Here is a 22,285-nt window from a genome sequence, read left to right as displayed (position 1 = left end):
TTGGCTCTGCAGCTGTGAATCACAGAATCATGGATCTTGAGAGTTAGAAGGGCCTGCTGCAGCCGCTGAGTCCAATCCAGACTTATGTGAAAGGAATCCTACCATGATATGCCCTACAAGTGGTCTGCTTGGAGGCCCTGATGATATCCCAGATCCCTCAAGTTCCAATCCTAGAGAAAGGGCAGATTGGACAAAGACTCCCTCGACTGTTCTCCCCGAGACTGATTAAGAGGGAAGAGGACCCGTAGCACAGCTTCTTCCTTTGGACCCACTGTGGATTGACCCTGAGCTGGGTAAACTCCTGGAGCCAGAGATGTGCACCATATACATACCTTGGGCCTCAACTCTCATCCCCAGCAAGCCTTCCTTGTGGAGATGAGGCACTGTGGGGAAAGGAGAAGCAAAATCTCAGTGATTAAGAGCCCAGGATGGAAAGGAGGAAAATAGAGGGTCTTGCTGAGGCTGTTCTCCTGGCCCACAGGGAAGGCCCTCTGAAGACTGGGGGAGAACAGGGTGGCCATCATGCTCTGATTCTTCCTTTGTGATTTCCATGTAGAACTGCTCTGTGGCTCCCTACGTTAGGAAAGCTTTCTGGGAAAGGTGAGCACAACTTTGATCTTGGAATAGAAGATGTGTTGGTACTCCTCCCATCCTCCAGAGCCATACTAGGGAATCATGAAAAGGGACATTGGAGAGAAGTGAGTTGGGACTCAGTTAATTTAAGGTGCCGTGGGGAGTTTGGTTTGGACCCAACAAGAAGCAGCCCAAAGAGAATAATCAAGGAGAGGGGAGGCACACTGATTTCCCAGTCACCGAATGTTGAGGAAGGGTGGCTACTAGGGTGAGAAAGACTTGGAGAGGTGACTGCAGCTCAGATCTAAGTTGGGGTAGGTGTCCTCTGAGATCTTGTGATTTCAGGTACCAGGGAAGCCTTTAGGCAGCCAATCTGAGAGACAACAGCATGCCCCCATGGCCCGTGCAGCCAATGTGAGAGACCATGGCATGCTCCCACGGCCAGTGCAGCCAATCTGAGAGACCACAGCAGGCCCCCATGGCCAGTGCAGCCAATGTGAGAGACCACGGCAGGCCCCCATGGCCTACGTGAGTCTATCAGGATAGAAATGAAAAAAGCACAGTGGAGGGAGGGTGGTAAGCCTCAGGTGAGTAATGCTGTCATGCCCCTCATGTCTGAAGAACTGTTTAACTCAACTCTGCTCAGGTAAAGTCTGGGGATCTGGTATGGGCCCATTCTAGGGAGGCCAGGGCAGCCAAGACTGGGCCCCAGAATGGAATTACCAGGGTACCAGTTACAGAGCCAGCCTGGGCCCCCGATGAATCCTTTGCCTGGGGGATGGTGCTCCAGGGTCTGGACTCTTCAGCCCACACAGCTTCCTGGACAGACAGGCTGCTTGGGCTCAGCTCTGCAGAGGCTGTAAGCCATACAGGTCCCTCCTTTCTACCCCCTTGAGTCCTTCCATTGGTAGTATACAAGCCCTCGAGGATGGTGAGGAACACAGAGGATGGAAGAAGTGAAGGCCTTGCCCCCTAGGCTCTCTGTGAGGTGCCTGTGTGAGTCGATAGATACTTCCTAGATCATAGGCTCATAGAGCTGAGGTTGGAAGGGCCCTCAGAGGTCCAACCTCCTCATCTTACAGAGGAGGAAACAGGCCCAGGGGAAAGAGGGTTACACATAGGAGCGTAGATCTAAAGCTGGAAGGGCCCTCAGAGACCACCGAGTCCAACCCCCTCATTTTACAGATGAGGAAACTGGGGTCCAGGGAGGGGAAGGGACTTATCTAAGGTTACACAACTAATATGTATCTGAGCCAGGATTTGAAGCCAGTCTTCCTGACTCCAAGTCTGGTGCCCTGTCCACTACATCACTGCTGCCTCATCGGGAACGGTGTGGAGGAGGTAAGGGAAAATATTTGCAGAGGAAGCATGTATGTCTTACCTTCCTGTCTTCCGAGAAGCTGTTTCAAAGAACCGGGTCCGGCAAGCCACCCTGCAGAGAGAAGGAGACCAAGTCCTGGTAAGTGGCCTTGGTGCCATCATGTCCACAACCTCAGAGGTCACTCACACTAGGCTGTGGGTCACTTACTCATCAAGAAGTCAAGAGCCATGAGCTGATCTGTATGAGGGACCCTGTAGGCCCCAGAGCTCCCATGGTCCAAGCCCAGCCATGCCTTTTGTGGAAGGGGCCTCAGTCAATAATAAACATTTATTAAGCACCAGCTACATGCCAAGAACTGTGCTAAGCATTCCTATCTAGCCCAGCCCCCTTGCTCCCCGGCAAAGCCTTTCCTAGATAGGACTGGAAGAAGACCCCAGTGGAAGTGGCCAAGTATTCTATTCCCCATTTATAGATCGAGAAAGCATAGCTAGGTTCAAGCCCAGGTCTTCCGGCTCTAAATTCGGGGGGCTTCCCACTTCACCACACTAGGCCTGGGCCCGTGCATGAAACAAACAATGGTTATCCAGTCCCCGGCCCAGAAAGTGCTTAAGAAACCTTGACCTGGATTGTCGATAGAACGAGGTAGGAGTGGCTCCTTTCTCTTGTGGGAAAAGGCTGCCTGGGCTCTTGGGAGAAACCTCAGTCCCTCAGGAACCCCAACAATTGGCTTCTGCTGGGACAAGGGACAGCTGGGGAATTCTAGACCTAGACCACTCTCTGAGCCCTGCTCTCTTCAAGCCCCCATTTGCTCAGAGTCTGTGTAATCAGTGCCGACTATATTTAAGATTTTATTGGGGGAAAATATGGAAAGAATCCTTGATTTTGGTGCCAACATGAATCTTTTGTCATTTTGTAAAAACACTTCACTTATTAGCCCAAAGGGAGGGTTTTTTTTCTTCTTCTTCCATTTCATGGTCCTGCAAACAATGGGCCAGAAGAGAGGAAGGAAGTGCCCCGTGAACGGCCCCAGTTCCGGCTGGAAAGGCCAGGCCAGCAGCTGCAGCAGCGTGGCCCAGACTGGGCAGCTCAGGGAGAACTGTTGCTAGGCCTTAGTCCTACACCAGCAACTGCTGCTCTGACTCCTTTGGCCGTAGGCCTGGCCCCTAGAAGGCCCGCCAGACCCTGGCTCTGGTCCTCCACCCAGAGCCTCTCTGGAGAACTTTATTCCATTTGGTGGAATTAAATTACTTGAAAATGCAGTGGTAATAATGACAAACTCAGAACATTTCAAAATCAGGAGAGCATGAAACCAGCTGGCTAACCTAAAGGGGGGCAGGAGCAACTGAGAAAGACAGGTCTAGGATTGTGCCCCGACGGCCCCCCCACCGAGGCCCTGGCTTTGCCCAGCCTAGCACAATGTACACTGGGCCTTTGGTTTCCCCCAGTACTTTGGCTACGTACACAGAGGCCATGGTTTCCTGGGCTCCTCCAGCCACAGGCTCTGGCTTGGGCTCTGGCTTCTGGGGCATGATTGCCCGGCATGGAGGATCCGGGGGACGCACTGGAGGCCGGGTTATCACTGGTTTGTCTCCTGGGGAGCGCACTTTATTGAAGCTGTCATAGTCACCTAGAAGTTGGGAAACACAAGTTATCAGGGGTTCAGAGGCGGCATGAGCAGGGGCTGAGGATGCTTAGTTAAAATCAATGCAGCTTGTTGGGGAGCCCCACCCTTCTTGGGCCCCTGGCACTGGCTCCCACAACCCCACCCCTGTTCTTTGTAACGTCATTCTTCCATCTGCTCTTCTCCATTCCCACTTTCATCTCAGATACTGCAACAACCTTCAGCCCCATCTTGCTTCCAGCCTCCTTCCCCTTTCAGTTCATCCTGCCAGTCATTTTTCTAATGCACTCACCTGCACAAACACCATCAAGAGTTCTCTATTACCAATGTACTAAGGTCTAAACTCCTCAGTCCAGCAGTCAAGTCCTGCCAAGATCTGGCCCCCAAACAACTTTCTAGCCTTGGACCTCCTGTTCCAGCCAGGCCAGGCTCTTCGCTGTGACAGGACGCCCTGTGATTTCTCTAGTGCCTAAAACTGAAGTCATGTAAGCTCCTAGCTGAAGGCCGAGATACCCCACCCCCCAACCAAGTTCTGGGACCAATAAGGTCCAGGGGAAGGGGAATCTCAAGACTCACTTGCTGCTGGGTTTGCTAAAACTTCCTATTTCTGTCACAATAAGGATAGTCTTCTAGGGGAGAAGCCTGATGATCAGAGAGGTGCGATGAAGGAAGTGACTTGCCCAGGGTCACACATCTAGCAAGGATCAGACCCCAGGTCTCATATGCTCTCTCCTTTATCCCAGCTGCTTTCTGCTCTTGGTCATTGTGCCAAAGCAGCTTCTCAGCTTGTGTTTGAGTCCAACTCACCGAATCTACCTTATCCTGGCACACTCCCCTGGGGACCCTGCCCTATGGCTCAGGGCTTCTGAGACGGGCCTGGCTTTACCACCCTCTCTAATCTGTCCTCCACAGCACTGCTATTCCTAAAGCACAGATCTATCACTTGGCCCCCTCTCCCTCAAGAAGCGACAAGGGCTCCCTATCGTATCAAATACAAACTCCGCCATTCACAACTTAGCTCCAGCTTGCCTTTCCCTGCTTGACACAGTACTTCCCTTCCTAGACCCAAGTCCCACCAAAATGGCTTCCCTCCATCCCCAATTTCTTTCTCTCTATACATACCATCCCCACGCTGGGCATGCCCACCCTCCCTCCTCTCTCCCATCTCTCAACACCTTAAGTTTCTTTCAAAGCTCAGCAGAAGCACTGGCCTACAAGCTGAGGCCTCTCCCCCACCCCTGGAATCACCTTGGATTTTACTTTATAGACATATATCTATTTATATGTGAACATGTTTCCCTGTAAAAACATAAGCTCACTGAGGGCAGGGATTGTTCCAGTTCTGTCTTTGTATCTTTAGTGCCTGGTATATAGTAGGTACCTACTGCTTGCTGATTGGTTGACATGAGATAAGATCTGCAAAGCACTTTGCAAACCTTGAAGCTTCCCACCTCACCAATTCATACCAATTAAGTCACAGAACCATCCCCAGGGTGTGGCCACCCAGTGTTTGCTGGAAGGCCTCTGGTGAGGAGCCCAGTGTCCCTCCTCAGGCAGCCTTTTCCACCTTGGGAGAGAAAGCTTTTCCTGACTCCAAGCTGAAATGTGCCCCCTGGCAGATGGACTCACTGTATCTGGTTCTGCCCTCCTAGGCCAAGCTCAATCCCTCTTTAACCCCCTTCCATGACAATCCCCCAAATACTTGAAGTCAGCTCTTGGGTACCCCCTAAGTCTCCTGGTGGCACTCACCTTGTCAGCTAGGGGCACCACAGAGCGCTGGGCCTGGAGTCAGGAACACCCGGATTCAAATCCAAACTCAAACATTTACTAGCTGGGCAAATTTACCCTGGCCAAGTCACTTAACCTGTCTGCCTCAGTTTCCTCATCTGTAAAATGGAGATAATAATAGTACCTACCTCCCAGAGCTGTTGTGAGGATCAAATGAGATATCTGCCAAATGCTTTGCAAACCTTAAGGTGCTATATAAATGCGAAGCCAGAAGTGAACATAATACACCATACGTGTTTTGTTGCATTGGTTTTGTTTGTGCAATAAATTTTTAATTTAATGTAATCAAAATTATCCATTTTGCACTTCATAATGCTATCTCTTGTTTGGTCATAAACTCTTCCCTTCTCCATAGATCTGACAGGTAAAGTATTCCTTGCTCTCCTAATTTGCTTATGGTATTATTCCTTATGCCTAAATCATGTACCCATTTTGACCTTATCTTGGTATATGGTGTGAGATGCTGGTCATTGTCCAGTTTCTGTCATACTATTTTTAAGTTTTCCCAGCAGTTTTTGTCAAATAGACAAATCTGCCTTCTCATTCCAGAAGTTGGAGGCTTTGGATTTATTAAACACTAGATTACTATGGTCATTTACTACTGTGTCTTGTGTACCGCGGATCCACCACTCTATTTCTTGGCCACTACCAAATAGTTTTGATGATTGCTGCTTTACAATCTGGTACAGCTAGGCTACCTTCTTTGGAATTTTTTTTATTAATTCCCTTGATATTCTTTTTTGTTGAGGGGGGAAGGCAGGGCAATTGTGGTTAAGTGACTTGCCCAAGGTCACACAGCTAGTGAATGTGTCAAATGTCTGAGGCCGGATTTGAACTCAGGTCCTCCTGACTTCAGGGCTGGTGCTCTACTCACTGCGCCACCTAGCTGCCCCAATTCCCTTGATATTCTTGACCTTCTATGCTTCCAGATGAATTCTGTTATGATTTTATAGAGGCAGAAAAAAATCATTTTGGGTAGTGCTATTGGTATGGCTCATATGTGTTCTGACCAGGGCAGAGGACAAGGCTAACACCTCTCGCATTGGAACCAACCCATTCCTGTCAATGTCATCAGCGTCACACTTCAAGCTACTATATTGCCCCAATGGGTCCTACTGTACTTACAGTATCACTGAAGCCCCAAATCTTTTGATAAATTATGATTTTGTCCACCTTATGCTTGTGCAGCTGAGGCATAAGACTTTCTATTTGTCTCTATTACATTTCATCTGCTTAGACTTGGGCCCACATGCCAGGTAGCTGAGATGGACGCTTTTTGATCTTGACTCTGTCTCCCAACGTCATCTACAAGTTAGAATGAGCAGCTGTCTGTGACTTTAGTCAAGGCATTAAGAAAAACATTAAACAGCACAGACCAATCCTTGGGGAACTTCAGAAGAAGCCTACTTTCCTGTTGATACTGAGCCACTAAGTATTCTAAGTTTTCAATTAATTCCAAATCTCCCTAACAATACTGTCTTCTTGCCCTCTTCTCCTCAGCTTGTCCACAAGGAGAGTAAGAAAGACTTGGCCAAATATTTTGCTGAAATGAGGCAAACTCTATCTGCTACACTGCTTTAGCATATCACTATAGAAGCTCTGAAGGAGGAGTAAGGGAGGGAGGGGAGGGAGGAATGGAGAAAAGAAGGAAATAAACCTTTCATAATCTGTTCTAGAATTTTGCCAGGAATCAGAGTCAATTTCTTTTCCTTTTTTTTTTTTTTTGGAGGGAGGAGGCAGGGCAATTGGGGTTAAGTGACTTGCCCAAGGTCACACAGCTAGTGTGTCAAGTGTCTGAAGCTGGATTTGAACTCAGGTCCTCCTGACTCCAGGGCCAGTGCTCTACTCACTGTGCCACCTAGCTGCCCCCAGAGTCAATTTCTTGAATTTCTTTCTTGATCATTTGAGCACTGAAGCAAGACCAATTAATGTGTAGTCCAAGGCATGGGTTTGAATTCCAGCTCCTTTACTTGACTAGGGGATGATGGGCCTGTCATCTCTGGGCCTTAGTTTTTTTTTTCCCTCTGAAAACTGAAAGTTTCGGATTCAGTGATCTCTAAAGATTTCTAGAACTCAAAGTGTTATCGTCATTCCTGACAGGGCTGATTTGCGACGTTCAGACTTTTTTAGCTGAGGGTACACCCAGTCTATGTAGCTGGCGCCCTGCTGGGTGAAATCAGATAGAAAACAGAACTCATCCTTCCTCTGTCCAGGTGCCTTTCTTCTCTTATGCCTTTCTTAGATCCTATTCTCCAGGTCAACATTTACTTTTCCAACCTTACCTCATACTGTTCTCACTCAGGTGTTCTATGCTCCAGGTAAACTAGGTGATTTGCCTTTCTCTTAGCTCATCATCCCCTTTCCTACCTCTGGGCCTTTGCTCACATTGTTCCAATAGTTAGGATGCTATCCCTTTTCCCACTCTTCCTCCTTAGCTTTGAAACCATTCTTAAAAACCTAACTCAAATGAGACCCAGTTATTGGCAGGCTGTAGAGGCCTTTAAATGCCAAACAGAGGAGTTGGGTTTTATCACAGAGGCAATCGGCCCCAGAGCTACAGGAATTTGTCAAGCAGGGAAGCTATGGAATCCGACCAATGCTCTCCTAGAGTGACAGGATTTCCCAGCCTCCTCAGCATCTCTCATTAGTCACTTGGGCATAGAGGGATGTGTGTGAAACTTGTGAGCCAGGGACTCAGGCCAGACAGTGCCCTGCATAGGCCACAAAGGCAGGAAGGCATGTGGACAGAAAGAAAGGCGGGCCTGAGGCACCGCCATGGTTCATAGAGGTTGCTGGGAGCCCAGCTTTTTGAGAGCCCCCGGTTTGGTACTTCCTGTCTCCTCCGGAGGGGTGGAGGGAGTCCAAGAGTCTCACTGGCTTAATGGCCCTGTCAGTTTGAGCAAAGAGGGCAGAGAATAGGGCAGCAGCCAAAAGGCCTACTCTGAAGACCAGGGAGAAGGCTGACTGCCCCCACTAACTCATCAAGGCCCTCAGAGCCCCCTCCACCTGGGCAACTAATGCAGCTAAGTTTGGAGTGTTTAGGAGAAGATGAGCTCTTTCAATAATGGCTCGGACTAACTGTCCATTAGCCACATTTCCTCGTTTAGACTCATTATGTTTTAACAATCCACCATGGCTGGTTTTCATGCTTTCCCAGAGCAGACCACTGAATTGTTCCATGGGGACAATTAATTGCTAAGAGAGAGAATAGGCTGAAGGTGTGGTTTCACGAAGGGAAGGGGGTGGCGACGTCTGTGGTTAGGGAAAAGGAGAAGCTTCTGGAACACTGGGAGAGGCCACAAGAGTGAAGAGCCTTGCTCTAAGAGAAGTAGTGGGAAAGAAAGCATTACATCAGAGAAAGCCTTGTATTCTAGTCCCCACTGTACCACGTATTAGCTGTGTGACCTTGGCCAAGTTACTTAACTCCTCTGGGCCTTGTTCCTCATCCCACTCCAGGAATAGAAGGGAAAATGACAGAACTTTGGGCTGGAGGAGGCTGGCGCCCAGTGGCAAAAGAAAAAAAATGGACTATTGAGCTGAGGTTGCGTTCACAGAATCAAAGGGCTGAGAATATGATCAGATTTTTCAAGGGCATTAGAAACCATCTAAAGTCTAAACCCCTCATTTTACAGAGAAGGAAACTGAGGCCTGCCCAAAGTCAAACAGCCAGGAAGCAGCCGAGCTCAAACGTAAGCCCAGGTCCTGCCACCTCTTTCCACTTTCCCGTACTGACTTTTTCCAAAATCTAGGCTGAGGACTAGAGTAGCAGAGGCCTGCAGAAGATGCTGGGGACTTTTTGTGGTGGCAAAGAATTGGAAATCAAGGGGATGCCCATCAATTGGGGAATGGTTAAACAAGTTGTGGCATATGAATATAATGGAATACTATTGTGCTATAAGAAATGAGGAGCAGATGGACTTCATGAAAACCTGGAAAGACTTATGTGAACTGATGCAGAGTGAGGGGAGCGGAACCAGGAGATCACTATACACAATTACAGACACATGGTATCTGTAAGGACTAACTCTGATAGTCTTGACTCCTCTCATCAATACAAGGTTCAAAGACAGCTCCAAAAGACTCGTGATAGAAAAAGCTATGCACATCCAGAGAAAGAATTATGGAGTTCTGAATGCAGATTGAGGCAAATTTTTTGCTCTTTGTTTTTCCTTCTTTTTTTTGGTTTCATTCCTCCTTTTTCATGATTGATTCCATTGGTTATAATTCTTCTTTACAACTGGACTATTAATGTAAATAAGTTCAACGTGAAGGCATATGTAGAACCTACACTGGATTCCATGCTGTCTTGGGGGGTAAGGGGGAGGACAAGGAGGGAGAGAAAATTTGGAACCCCCAAACTTGTGGAACTGAGTGTTGTAAACTAAATATAAAAAATAAATTTATATTTTAAAAAAGAAAATGCTGGGGAAGGTTTGGAAGGGGAGGATGGGAAGGTTCTTCTTTAATATTCTGTATTAACAGAGAAATTTCAAGTCCTGGAAACACATAGTACAGACCTCCCAAAAAGAGATTTTCATCTGGGAGAGAGAGAGGAATGATTGCTGTAACAGGGTGATTATCACATCCTCTCTATCTTCCAGGGCCGGCTCCAGTCTTTCCTTCTCCGCCAACTCTCACCCACACTGGCTTGTCCTCCCCCTGCTTGTCTAGAGGAACAAAAGTTGGGACACTGTGTTTTCCTCAACCATGGATGCTTTCCTCTTTTGCATATGAATGAAAAGTGTTTGTTATGCATGTATATGTGAGAGAATCTGATTGTATGCACAATGGAAGATGCTCTTAACGAGAAAGGGAAGTGGGTTGGCAAAGTAATGAGAGGGAGGGATGAGAGATGGTCTATCTCAGTATCCACACAACATGAAATGAACCAGAGGAAGGTCTACAGAGTTGGGGAAATACTCCATTGGGGGAAGCAGACAACATGTCGAGTGTTCCCTCAGAACTAAGTTTGAAACCTGGCTCTGCCATCCAGTGCCTATGAGACCTTGGGCAAGTCACTTCCTTCGCTGAAAAATGGAGGAGTTGGACTTTTGATAGTCTCCAAGGTCCCTTCTAGTTCTAGATCCAAGAACCAATTCCAAAAAGGACCCATGGGATGGGAAGAGAGGAAAGGAGGAAGGGCCCCTTTTGGGGGGAGTAGCCACACCAACTAGGTCAAGAACTATCCAAGTATCGACACACGCACGTCTGTCTCCTCACCTAGGCAGTAAGGACAAGAGCCGTGAAGCACATGGCTGCCTAGCACAGTACCAGTCAGGGATGACACGCTCAATGAATGTGCACTGACAACATAAGGCCTTTCTGCCTCAGATGTCAAGAGTGTCCACTACCAGCTCTGGGGAAGGTCATCCTTCTCTGGGTGAGCTGATGGAGGCCCTTGCACTAGAGGACTACTTAGTCCTGAGCCACCTAGTCCCACCACAACCTCATCTTACAGATGAGAAAGAAAGAGACTTGCCCCAAGACACATAAGTGGCAGGACCAGAACTAGAACCCAGGTCTCTTACTCCTCGGTCCACAACACTTCTCCCATACCACTTGGCTGCAGCAGAAGGGGCAAGGGTGCTCGACTGACGACATCTCTTTAGACTTCAGTTTCCCTGTCTACAAAATGGGGGAGTAGATTCAATGGCCTCTTTTAGCTCTAGATCTCTGATCCTATTGTGTCATCTTAGCCAAGTCCCTTCCCCTCCCCTGGGCCTCAGTTTCCTTATCTGTAAATGAGGGGGCTGGACTAGATGGCCTTTGAAGGCCCTGCCAGCTCTAGATCTATGACCCTAGCATCCTAAGAAAGGAAGAGAGAAAGGCATTGTAAATCTGATGAGGAAAATGAATTGAGTTCACAAAGATCAATTAGAAACAGGGGAAATTCAATTTTCCCAGGTGTGATTCTCAGATACCATAATTTTAGAGGAAGGAATCCAATTATGGAGACCTTGGGCTACAAGCCAGGCAGTGTGACACGGTGGGAAGAGCAATAGACTTGGTGTTCAAGAACCTGTGTCTGAATACTGGGCTAGCTCCTCTCTAACTGCGTGACCTTGGGCCGTTTCTTCTCTGTGGGCCTCAATTTCCAGCTCAGGCAAATGAGGGGCTTGAACTCTCTGATCTCTAGGCCCCCCCCCCAGCACTAACCTCTATGATCCTGAATCATCCAAGCCAACTGAATACCATGTCCCAAATCTCATCCCAATCATGCTGGGGGGAAGGCATGAGAAGTCGGCTGAGTGAGCTAACCTCCGCCTCATTCCTGGCCAGGCCCCAGCCCCAGTGGGTGGCAGAGGTCTTCATAGAAACCCCTCTTCAATGTTGATGAGGCCCTTTAATCCATCCCCCCCCCCCCCCCGCAAAGCTAGCCATGTGGAGATGCGCTAAGGTGAAGGTATCCAAGGCTGAGCTTTTCGTGACTGCACCAAAAACCTCACTTAGCTCCTTCCTCCACTCCACCTTGCCACTGGGAAAGCCTGGAGACCCTTGAGTATTGCCAAGTGTGTGGTAATTCTAGGCCTCTTACTAATAATGGCAGAGCCAGACTGTGTTGATGCAAAGCTCTTGAGTCTGTCTGGCTGTGAACAGGGCTTGGGAGGAGCGGTGGTGCAGGGGGTCAGCTCAGTGCTGGTATTCACTTAGCCCCTTCTTTCCCAGTTCATGTGACGGCACCCGGGGCCATCTGAGAAAGGGGAGGAAAAGCAATGAAGAACCCAGCACCATTTGAGACTGGCAACTGAGGCGATCGATAGGATAAACAAAGTCACTGGGGGTCCATTGGTGTCAAACTGGCCTGATCTTCTGGCCTGGCTCTTAGCAAAACACACTATTTCAGGGAGGAGAAATAGATGTCCCTAGCTCCCCAGTCACACAAAAGCCTTGTTAAGATGTTTTCTCCCTTCCATTTTAACAAGAGAGAAGGAAGCAGTTACAAAGAATCCAATTGGCAAAGCCTGTGTCGTTTGTTGAGGCTGGGGCAAAGTACACATTCCTGGCTTCTACATATATACCCCAATATTTTCCAAGGGCCAAAATTTGCATGATATAGGCTTCCTCTGTATACCTAGGCAAATAGTTGAATGAGCTACTTTGGGATCAAAATAACCCATCCCATTAGTGACCTCCATCTTGTACTTGGCTCTACTGGTCACTGGATGACAGACACATGTAGTCTGTCCCTGAGCCTTCAATAGCCAGAGGGAAGCACTGCAGGTGAGTATTAGTTGTTGTTCAGTCATTTTCAGTAGTGTCCAGCTCTTCATGACCCCATTTGGAGTTCTCTTGGCAGAGATACTGGAGTGGTTTGCCATTTCCTTCTCCAGCTCATTTTACAGATGAGGAAACTAAGGCAGACAGGGTGAAGTGACCTGCCTAGGGTCACACAGCTAGGAAGCATCTGAGGCCAGATTTGAAATCAGGTCTTCTTGACTCCAGGCCCAGCGCTCTATCCCCTGTAGTGCCACCTAGCTCCCCAGGGTTTTAGTAGAAATACCATTTCTTAAGGTTATGCTGAGGGGGACCCTGAGCTTGGCTGGCCAGGGCATTGGATCTGCCCTTCTAACATGCCTCCCTAAATGTTGGGGTCCATCCCACATTTTCATAGAGACAGCAACATTTTCATTTTACAACGTCCTCAGAAACCCAAAGTCCTGCCGAACACAGCTCAGTTTTTCCCTTCTTTCCATTAAGTTGGAAAAGACAGGGTTGCAGAGCCAACCTTTCTGGATTTCTCCCAAGTTTCACATCCAGTTAACTTCAAATTTCACTAACATCAGTGTAATCCTGCAGGCACAATCATGAAGCACAGGAAAGGCAGTGGTTCTCCTCCATTCTGGGTCATGTAACCTCCCCTATCCCCAGTCCCACCCCAAAATATGCACTTACCCTCCTTGCTGTGAGCCAGAGGCCTGGGAGCTGGCCTTTTCACATGAAGAGAGGGGACCCTAGCTGACCCAGGACCCATCATCAGACCATTGGCCACTTTGGCAGGGGGCTTGGGTCCTCCATCCTGCAGCCTGGACACCAGCTTGCCCACATCCACCTCTGGGCACGGCTCCAACCTGCCATCGGAACAGGGCCGAATTGGGGATTTTCTCCCCGGCTCAGCTTCCCCACTCCTCTGCACAGGCAACTTGTGGTGAGGCAGTGGTCTGGGACTTTCCAGGCTGTCTGTGAGGGGGCCATTAAGGGTTTCATCTAGAAAAGGAAGACAAAAAGGGAAATGGAAATCACTGTCAGGTCCACAGGGAATGGATAGTGTTACCGCCATCGGGGGCCCTTTGGAAAGACGCAGCTGCGATGCCTCAAATCAACACTAGCTCCAAAACCCAATGGTTCTCCCCCTGAGAGATGACCATGTTGATATACAGATGCACTCAGTCAAATAAGCTTTTCACCCAACTTCGAATCACTGTAGCTGAGTTTGAAACCCAGCTGAGCCACTCACAGATCCTATGATCCTGGGGAGCTGGCCACTTCCCCAACCTGGGCCTCAGCTTCCCTCTCTGTAAAATGGGGACTCGATGGACTTGGAGCTTCAATGGTTTCTTCATAGTCATCAACATCATACAGCAAAGTTCAACAAATTTAAGATGGTTTATCAAGAGATCATGAGTCAAAGGCACTGAGTAATAAAGAACAGGAGCTCCTATTTCTATAGGTTGAAAAAGGGCTGCCCCCTCCAGCTCAGTGAGATGGGGGCTAGGAAGGTAAGGACCTCTCCTTCCTTCCCTCCCTCCTTCCCTCTTCCCTTCCTCCCCTCTTTCCTTCCCTTCCTCCCCTCCTTCCTTCCCTCCTCCCCTCCTTCCTTCTCTTCCTCACTTCCTTCCCCTCCTACCCTCCTTCCTTCCCTTCCTCACTTCCTTCCTCCCCTCCTTCCTTCCCTTCCTCCCCTCCCTCCTTCCTTCCTCCCCTCCTTCCTTCCACATAGCCAGTCAATACCAGAGCCAAGGTCTAAGCCCAGGTCTCCTGACTACAAACGCTTCAAATAACCAAAACTTCATCATTTCCGGGTAGTAGGACTGGACTGAGCCCCCCCTACACAAATCAATCAACCAACAAGCATTTATTAAGCATCTACTGTATGTCAAGCACTGTGCTGGGCAACAGGGATAGATACAAAGACGCAAAACAGGCCCTGCCATCAAGGAGCTTACATTCCATCAAGGGAGTCACCCTACAAATATATACCTAGAAATAAAATAGAAACAAAGTCAAGATAATGTAACTGCAGGGGGAAGCACTAGCAGTTGGGGGAGGTTCTGTTGCCCCCCAACTCATTACCCAATGGTCAATCTTGTGATGAGCCTCTCAGAACTGAGCTGACCTGGTCCTTGGACAACATTCAGCCCCTCTGTGGGGCCATACATGAAGTCTAGCAAGCTGGGTGGGACCTACCAGAGCTTATGCTCTCTAGACACAGCTGTTGAGTCCCCAGAGTTACTGCCAACCCATGATAAGATATTTGTTCAGTCGTTTCAGTCATGTCTGATTCTTTGTGATCCCATTTGGGGTTTTCTTGGCAAAGATACTGGAGTGTTTGCCATTTTCTTCTCCAGCTCATTTGACAGAGGAGGAAACTGAGGCAGACAGGGTAAAGCGACTTGCCCAGAATCACACAGCCATATTTAAACCCGTGTCTTCCATGCTCTATCCACCGCAGCGCCACCTAGCTGCCGTATGATAAGGTAATACTGAGACATTAATAAAAATAACAGACAGGCAACATGATGTAATGGATGGTGCAGTAGATAGAATTGAGCCTTGGAGTCAAAAAGACCTATGTCCAAGTCTTCCCTCTGACCCATCCTGGCTGGGGGACCCTGGGCCCTCCTCAGGCCATAGGCAGCTCCTAAGCCTAGGAGACGCAGAGAACGGGCTGATCTGCCTTAGTGGAGAGTTTCCTCATCTGAGAGTTCTTCTTCCCAGCCCAAATAAGAATAAATAAGTGACTCCATCGATCAATAACAGTCATAACAGCGACAATAACAGTACTCCATCTCCGCCTTTGCACTGGCTGGTCCCCGTGACTTGAATGCTGCTCCACCAAACCTCCAACTCAAGGCTCCTTGGCTTCCTCTACCACTCAGCCTCCTCTGAGAGGCCTTTCCTGGTCCCCTCTACTGCTCAGGTCTCTTTTCTCTAAGGTTGCCTTCTATCTACTCTATGTGCATATTGTATATTATGATCTACAGATGTTGTCTCCCCCTCCCCTATTAAGTTCCCTGAAGGCAGGGACTTTTTTTTTACTCTTTCTTTGTATCCCCAGTTCTTGGCGCTTGGGAAGGACTAAAGTAACACCTGTTGGTTGACTGATAATAATAAAATTGACAGAGACCTTTATGAATCCTGTGAGGTGGGTGGCCCATTTCACAGAGGGAACATGACTCAGAGAAGGGTCACAAAGCTAAGAAGGGTCCAAACCAGGTCTCAAACTCAGGTAGGTCTTTCTCCTGACTCCCCAGACTGAATGAAGTTCCTCCTCTTTGGCCACATTCTCCAGCCTTGCCCTTCCACCAAAACTCGTTTGTCTAAATGCCAATGTTTTTGGTTCCTCATATTTCAAGACAATAAGCATAATCTCTATGTGGTCAGCCTCTCCCCTCACCCCTTCCACAAATGCATTTCTTCTGTCATTTCCTATACAGAATCGACTGAGGGGGTGTTCTGCAGGACACCAACGTTTAGAAGGTGCTGACAATACTTGCGGCCTGGAATTTCATTGGTATAGGGAATTCCCAGATGAAGGAAGCCCTGCTACCAATGCAAGCAGCTGGTCTGTAAGTGTTTGGGTAGGGGCTCCTCATTCTGCCATGCTGTGATGTCTTCACTAAAAATAGCTGCTTTCCTGTCTCTGGGTTGTGGTAAGGACAGGAACCCATTGGAATTGAGCCTGGAATATTCAGGCTGTAATGAAGGAATAAGGTGCCATGTCTCAGGACAGAAGTCAGTGTGCCCACTATGACATTCCATCAAGGAGTCACCCTACAAATATATACTTAGAAATAAATTAGAAACAAAATCAAGATAATGTAAGTGGGGAGAAGCACTAGCAGTTGGGGGAAGTTTTGTTGCCCCTCAAATCATTATCCGATGGCCAATGTCATGATAAGTCTCTCAGAACTGAGCTGACCTGGTCCTTGAACAACATTCAGCCCCTCCATGGGGCCATATATGAAGCCTTGCAAGCTTGGTGGGACCTAACCATAACAGCTCCTGGTAGTCACCAGGCCCCAGGCCTCAAGGCCTCCACTACATTTGCAGCCCCTGGCCCAAAAAAGGACATTTCCAGAGACCCAAAAAGATGAGTCTATATGAAACCATGAGTCTCCACTTCATACTAAGTATATAATAAATTATGCATGTGGCTTTCAAAATTGTCCAGCTTGTCCAGATTTCCTTCTGAATTTCCTTCAGTTCTACACATTTGTTAAAAAAAATGTTAGGGGTAGCTAGGTGGCACAGTGAATAGAGCACCAGCCCTAGAGTCAGGAGGACCTGAGTTCAAATCCAGCCTCAGACACTTGACACACTTAGTAGCTGTGTGACCTTGGGCAAATCACTTAACCCCAATTGTCCTGCCTTTCCCCCCTCCCTGCAAAAATGTTAGTGATTCTCCCTTTTTGACGATCTTCCCGACCCCTCACTTCCCCCTGCCACTGAGAAAGATAATTATTTCTCTTATAGTAATAATCAATTATTAAATTAGAATTGAGGTTTTCCCTTCTTATTTCCTCATTCAGAAACCAGAAACCTGTAGGCTATTCAGTGTCTGAAGGACATTGTAGATGGATGAGATTACCCAAATCTCCAGGGTACCTGCTTTACAATCCTGGGTGGGAGATTCCACCCAACTAGAAAATATTACAAAGAATTTAATCTAAGGTGAATTCTGGCCCATTGTGTTCCACTCAGGTAGATACAGGCATGAGGTGGGGAGGGGTACAGATTCTTTGTCTAGATTGCCTGAGGCTGGGGTGGTCTGGGAGGAAAAGTCATCAAAGTCCCCAGCCCCTCATTAGAATAGGTCCACCTCTCATTATAATATTCATTCTTTCATTACTTTTTAACCAATCAGAGTTGATCTCCATCCTTAGGAATACCCATTCTTCCAAAGGCATTTAAGCAATGAGTGAGTTCCATGAGGAGTCTTTGGCATTTGAGAGTGCCACTCACCCCTTTTATTAATTATCCACTAGCAATAATTAATAAAATGATAATTACCCAGAAACTACGTCCCTTGAATTTCTACATATCACATCATCCCATTAAAAGAAAAACCAAACCCTTGTTAACAGATAAGCATATTCAAAGCAAACTAACCCCCACAGTGATCATCTCCAAAGGTACGCCCCTTTCTGTACCTCTGGTCTACCACCTCTTTCTCAGGAGGTAGAATAGTGGTCACTCATCACACTCATCAGAGGTCTTACAGCATTCAAGGTTGTCTTTCTTTACTATGTTTGGTTCCCCTGGTTTTGCTCACTTCATTCTACACCAATTCCTACTACCCAAGATTCTCTGAAAGTTTCTCTTTCCACCATTTCTTATTGCACAATAATATTCCATGACACTCATACGCCAGTTTGTTCAGCCATTTCCCAGATGTCTAGAGGCCACCTAAGGTACCTCCCCACTATTTCATTCTAGTTTTTTTTTTCTTTTTCTCTTTATAATCACCCCCTTCAAGATCAGGTTTTACCTTCCCACTTAACTATCCTCCCCCACCCCAGCCCCAATTGTTTACCTGTTGAATTCGATGTACAGGGTGTCCCAAAATTGTAGTACAGTTTGTACTGTATGTACAATATGTGCATTCAAGCCTCTTTTGTATGCTTAGGATAGAAGGGAGGTTTATCTGACATCCATTCCCCTCAGCCCTTCCACCATCTTTGTTTCTCCCCTTCTTCCTCCCATTTCCCCTCTTTGAATTCTCAGAACAGAACTAATCTACCTCCAAGGACCTCTGTCTTTCTTACTTAACCCCCTCGATACCCTTTGAAAGCATGAAGGTGGGGAAGCTAGGTGGTGCAGTGAATAGAGCATCGACCCTGGAGTCAGGAGGACCTTGGTTCAAATCCGACCTTAGACACTTGACACACTTACTAGCTGTGTGACCTTGGGCAAGTCAACGCAATTGCCATGCCTTCCCCCCTCCAAAAAAAAAACCATGAAGGTTCTGTAGGGACACATGTTTCTTTTCCCTCATTAGAATGCATATTCCACCCAACTGTTTAAAGAAGTTTACCTTTCTAAATTTCTCTGGGTTCATATTCAGTTTTCAAAGCTCCTACTTAACTCTGGTCTTCTCAATAAAAAATTGCTAGAAAGTCCTCTATTCTATTGAAGGTTCATTTTCTGTGTAGGCCACTACTCAACTTTGCAAGTAACTTATGCTTGACTGTAAGCCTACCTCTTTTGACTTTAGAAATACTGTACTAATAGTACAAACAGCTAGCATGTATAGAGTATGTGCTATGTGCCAAGTACTGTGCTAAGGACTTTAACAATTATCATCTCATTTGATCTTCATAATAACCCTGGGAGGTAGGCCATTATTACCTCCATTTTAAAGCTGAGGAAATTGAGACAAACAGAGGTTAAGTGACTTGCCCAGGGTCACACAGCTAGTAAGTGCCTGAGGCAGGATTGGAATTCAGGTCTTCCTGACTGCAGGCCTGGTGCTCTAGCCACTGTACTACCTAGACCCCTCCTGCTTCCTATGGTTCGGTTGCCATCTGTTTGGGTGCTTCCTCCCATCCAAATGGCAGATGGCAAGTGGCCCTAAAGGACTGCTTTGGCTCCTGATTCGTTAACTTGATTCTGAGCTTTTCCAAATTTTCTTCAGGGCTTTCAGCAGAGGAGAATGTAGTATGGGTTTGGAGGCTTTTGGATGGAGTTGGTCTGGAAATCTCCCTCACCTGATCTGGACTCATCCAATTGTTCCTAGGCCTTTGGGGTTTCTAGGGTTGGGACACAGTTTTCTGAGCCACACTGAGAATCATTCAGTGACTGGCCCAAGAGTCCATAGATCTCATTTATTAAGCACCTACTATGTGACAGGCACTGTGCTAAGTGTTCTCCAAATACTATCTCATTTGAGCCTCACAACAGCCCTAGGAGATAGGTGCTATTATTATCTCCATTTTACAGATGAAGAAACTGAGGCAGATAGCAGTTAAGTGACTTGCCCAGGGTCACACAGCTAACATTTATATAGCACCTATTATGTGCCAGGCGCTATGCTAAGCCCTAGGAGGTACATGCTGTTATTTTACAGATGAGGAAAGTGAGACAAATAGAGGACAAGCAACTTGCCCAGGGTCACACAGCTAGTAAATGTCTGAGGCCAGATTGGAATTCAGGTCTTCCTGACTGCAGGTCTGGCGCTCTATCCACTGCAGCGCCACCTAGCTGACTAGAGCATGCCCCAGTGCATTTCCATAAGGTTTTCCTAAAATTTCTTTACAATCCAAAGACTGTTGCATTTCTTTATAATTTGGATCTGAATTGGCCACATGAAATGATCTGTCCATGATTTTACAGTGGCTAGAAATCGCAGAGCCAGGATTCAAGCCCAAGCCTCAGTACTCCACAGTCTATGTACTATTTAGGGCAAACTGAGGGCAAAGCTGAGAATCCAGTGCCAGCTTTCTGACTCCAGAGCCCAAGGTACATCCTATCCACTTTGAGAGGAATCATAGCAAATGAAAGCTAATAAAGGCTTCAGGGATTCAAAGGAGAGCCAACTATCAGTGGATCCCAGATCTAGAGCCAGCCAAACCAACCCTCTCATTTTACAGAGGGGGAAACTGAGGCCCAGGGAGGGGAAGGGAGTTGCCCAGGGTCACATAGGCAAGGCTAGGATTTGAACCTGTGTCTTCTGTCTTCAAATCCAACACTCTTTCCACTGTACCAGACTTCCTCCTAAAATCCTTGTACTCAAATCATGCTGATATTAAAAATCAAAGCAGGCAAGTCTAAGAGGCCTGTTCCTGTTTCTGACGGTGGTGATATATGGTGACATATCAGAGCCGAAGCCCACGTGGCCTGCTCCCGCTCTGGTCCATGTCATGTCCACATGTTTAGGCAGGTGGATCCTGACCCTAGCCAGTCATCTTATTAATGTTTGCTCTTAGTCACAAGGTCAACTGCCTGAGAGAGTATAGATGTATTACCTCAAATCTGTCCTCACGACAAGAACAAACAACCTGAAAGGGCAGTGAGTCATACAGAGACTCACCAAATGTCAGAGCCAGAATGGACCTCGGAATACAGCATTTAAGAGAGTCTAACCAGAAAGAACCTTTGGGGTCATCCTAATCCAATAGGCTCATTTTGCAGATGGGAAACCAGAGACTTGCCCAAGGTCATATAGTCAGTCCATGGCAGGCTGGACTCAGATCCAGGTCTCTGGACTCTCCGTGTTCAGTCTTCAACTGTGCCTTTCACCTCAGTAGCCATCACTGAACGCCTCTTTGGATTGGACTTGTGATTTCTTCCCAGTGAGGAAACCCGCTCAGCGCTTTCTCTGTAATTTCTAGTCTTGGACAGTAGCAGGGTCACACACGCCTCCAGGGAGTGGCAGAGATGGGACACAGAAGACAGCTAAGAAGGGCTCCCAGGGAAGCAGTCCAGTCTAAGGACCACCCATCTGCTTCCCCACAGCCAAGCTAATCCCCCACCTGGGACCCCTGCTTAGGGGTCCAGCAAGGTGGATAGGTAAGTGGCCACAGCTAAGGTAACAAAGCACCTACTATGTGCCAAGACACTGTGCTAAGTGCTTTACAGAGATTTGTGAAGATCATCTTTGTGACAACCCTGGGAGGTAGGTGTTATTATTATCATTCCCCCATTTTACAGATGAGGAAACTGAGACAGAGATGAAGGAACTTGCCCAAGGTCCTACAGCTAGGAAGTGTCGGGGATTGGATTTGAACTCAGGTCTTTCTGACTCCAGACCTGGCACTCCTGGTAGTGGCAAACTCCTAAGCGCGACTCCTCTTCAACACTTCCAAAACAACAAGATATGCGCCAAAGTAAAACAACAGAAAATTAGGAGAAATGAAAGAAATCATCCCAACAAAAACCCCAGAGGAAAACCGGCAGATACTGAACAAATTTAATGACTTCAACACTTTGTCTCCAGCCTCCACACGTTTTTCCTCTGCCTCACAGACTCCCAAACTTCATTCAAGGTTTAGCCCCTATTCCGCTTCCCATAAGGATCTTCTCTTGGGGGGGCAGCTAGGTGGCGCTGCAGTGAGTAGACCACCGGCCCTAGAGTCAGGAGAACCTGAGTTCAAATCTGGCCTCAGACACTTGACACACTTACTAGCTGTGTGACCTTGGGCAAGTCACTTAACCCTATTTGCCTTGCCTTCTCCCCACCTCCAAAAAAAAAAAAAAAAAGAATCCTCTCTTGGCCAACCTTGAAGTTACTGTCCTTTCCCGTGTCAAATCATCATGGATGTTTATATGGATAAGTATTGTACTGCCTCAAGTGAATTCTATCAAACATTTAAAGAGCAATTAATCCCTATGCTAAGTCAATTGCTCTCAAAAATTGAGAAGGCATTCTATCAGGCTCCTTTCATGGTACAAATATGTGGTATCAATATTTAAATCAAGAAGAGATAAAGCAGAGAAAACACCATAAACTAATATTACGCATAAAGAGTGATGTTAAAATCTTAAATTAAGCACCAGCAAAGACATTTCAAAAGTTATCATTATGACTAAGGCGTACTTATGCCAACTTATCATTAATCGCCTGACTAACAAATACAATAAAAGCCATAAACAAATCAAATAAAATACAAAAAAAGATGACAAAAAGCCTTTGACAAAATATAATACTCATTTATGTTAATAATAATCACTAATATTTAAATAAAAGTATTTAAATATCTAAATAAATATTTAGATTACTGAATTATTAAATAAACATATAAATTTCAATAATTAAATAATAA

At 47.0% G+C, this 22,285-nt stretch overlaps 1 protein-coding gene across 1 annotated transcript in view; it reads right to left on the bottom strand.

Annotated features, from left to right (window-relative positions):
- The window catches only part of OPHN1 (oligophrenin 1), a 276,933-nt gene that overhangs the window by 5,231 nt on the left and 249,417 nt on the right, over positions 1 to 22,285 (bottom strand). The window contains exons 20-23 of the mRNA XM_036740449.1: positions 13,197 to 13,508; positions 3,356 to 3,521; positions 1,955 to 2,005; positions 333 to 383 (exon numbers count right to left, since the gene is read on the bottom strand). Of these exons, the coding sequence (XP_036596344.1) occupies positions 341 to 383; positions 1,955 to 2,005; positions 3,356 to 3,521; positions 13,197 to 13,508 (572 nt within the window). The 3' untranslated portion in view covers positions 333 to 340. The remainder of the gene's footprint in view (positions 1 to 332; positions 384 to 1,954; positions 2,006 to 3,355; positions 3,522 to 13,196; positions 13,509 to 22,285) is intronic.

Source organism: Trichosurus vulpecula (assembly GCF_011100635.1).
Source record: "Trichosurus vulpecula isolate mTriVul1 chromosome X unlocalized genomic scaffold, mTriVul1.pri SUPER_X_unloc_1, whole genome shotgun sequence".
In the NCBI taxonomy this organism is placed as follows: Eukaryota; Metazoa; Chordata; class Mammalia; order Diprotodontia; family Phalangeridae; genus Trichosurus; species Trichosurus vulpecula.
The sequence above is the reverse complement of the archived record's forward strand: the minus strand, read 5'-3'. Positions and strand labels throughout refer to the sequence as shown.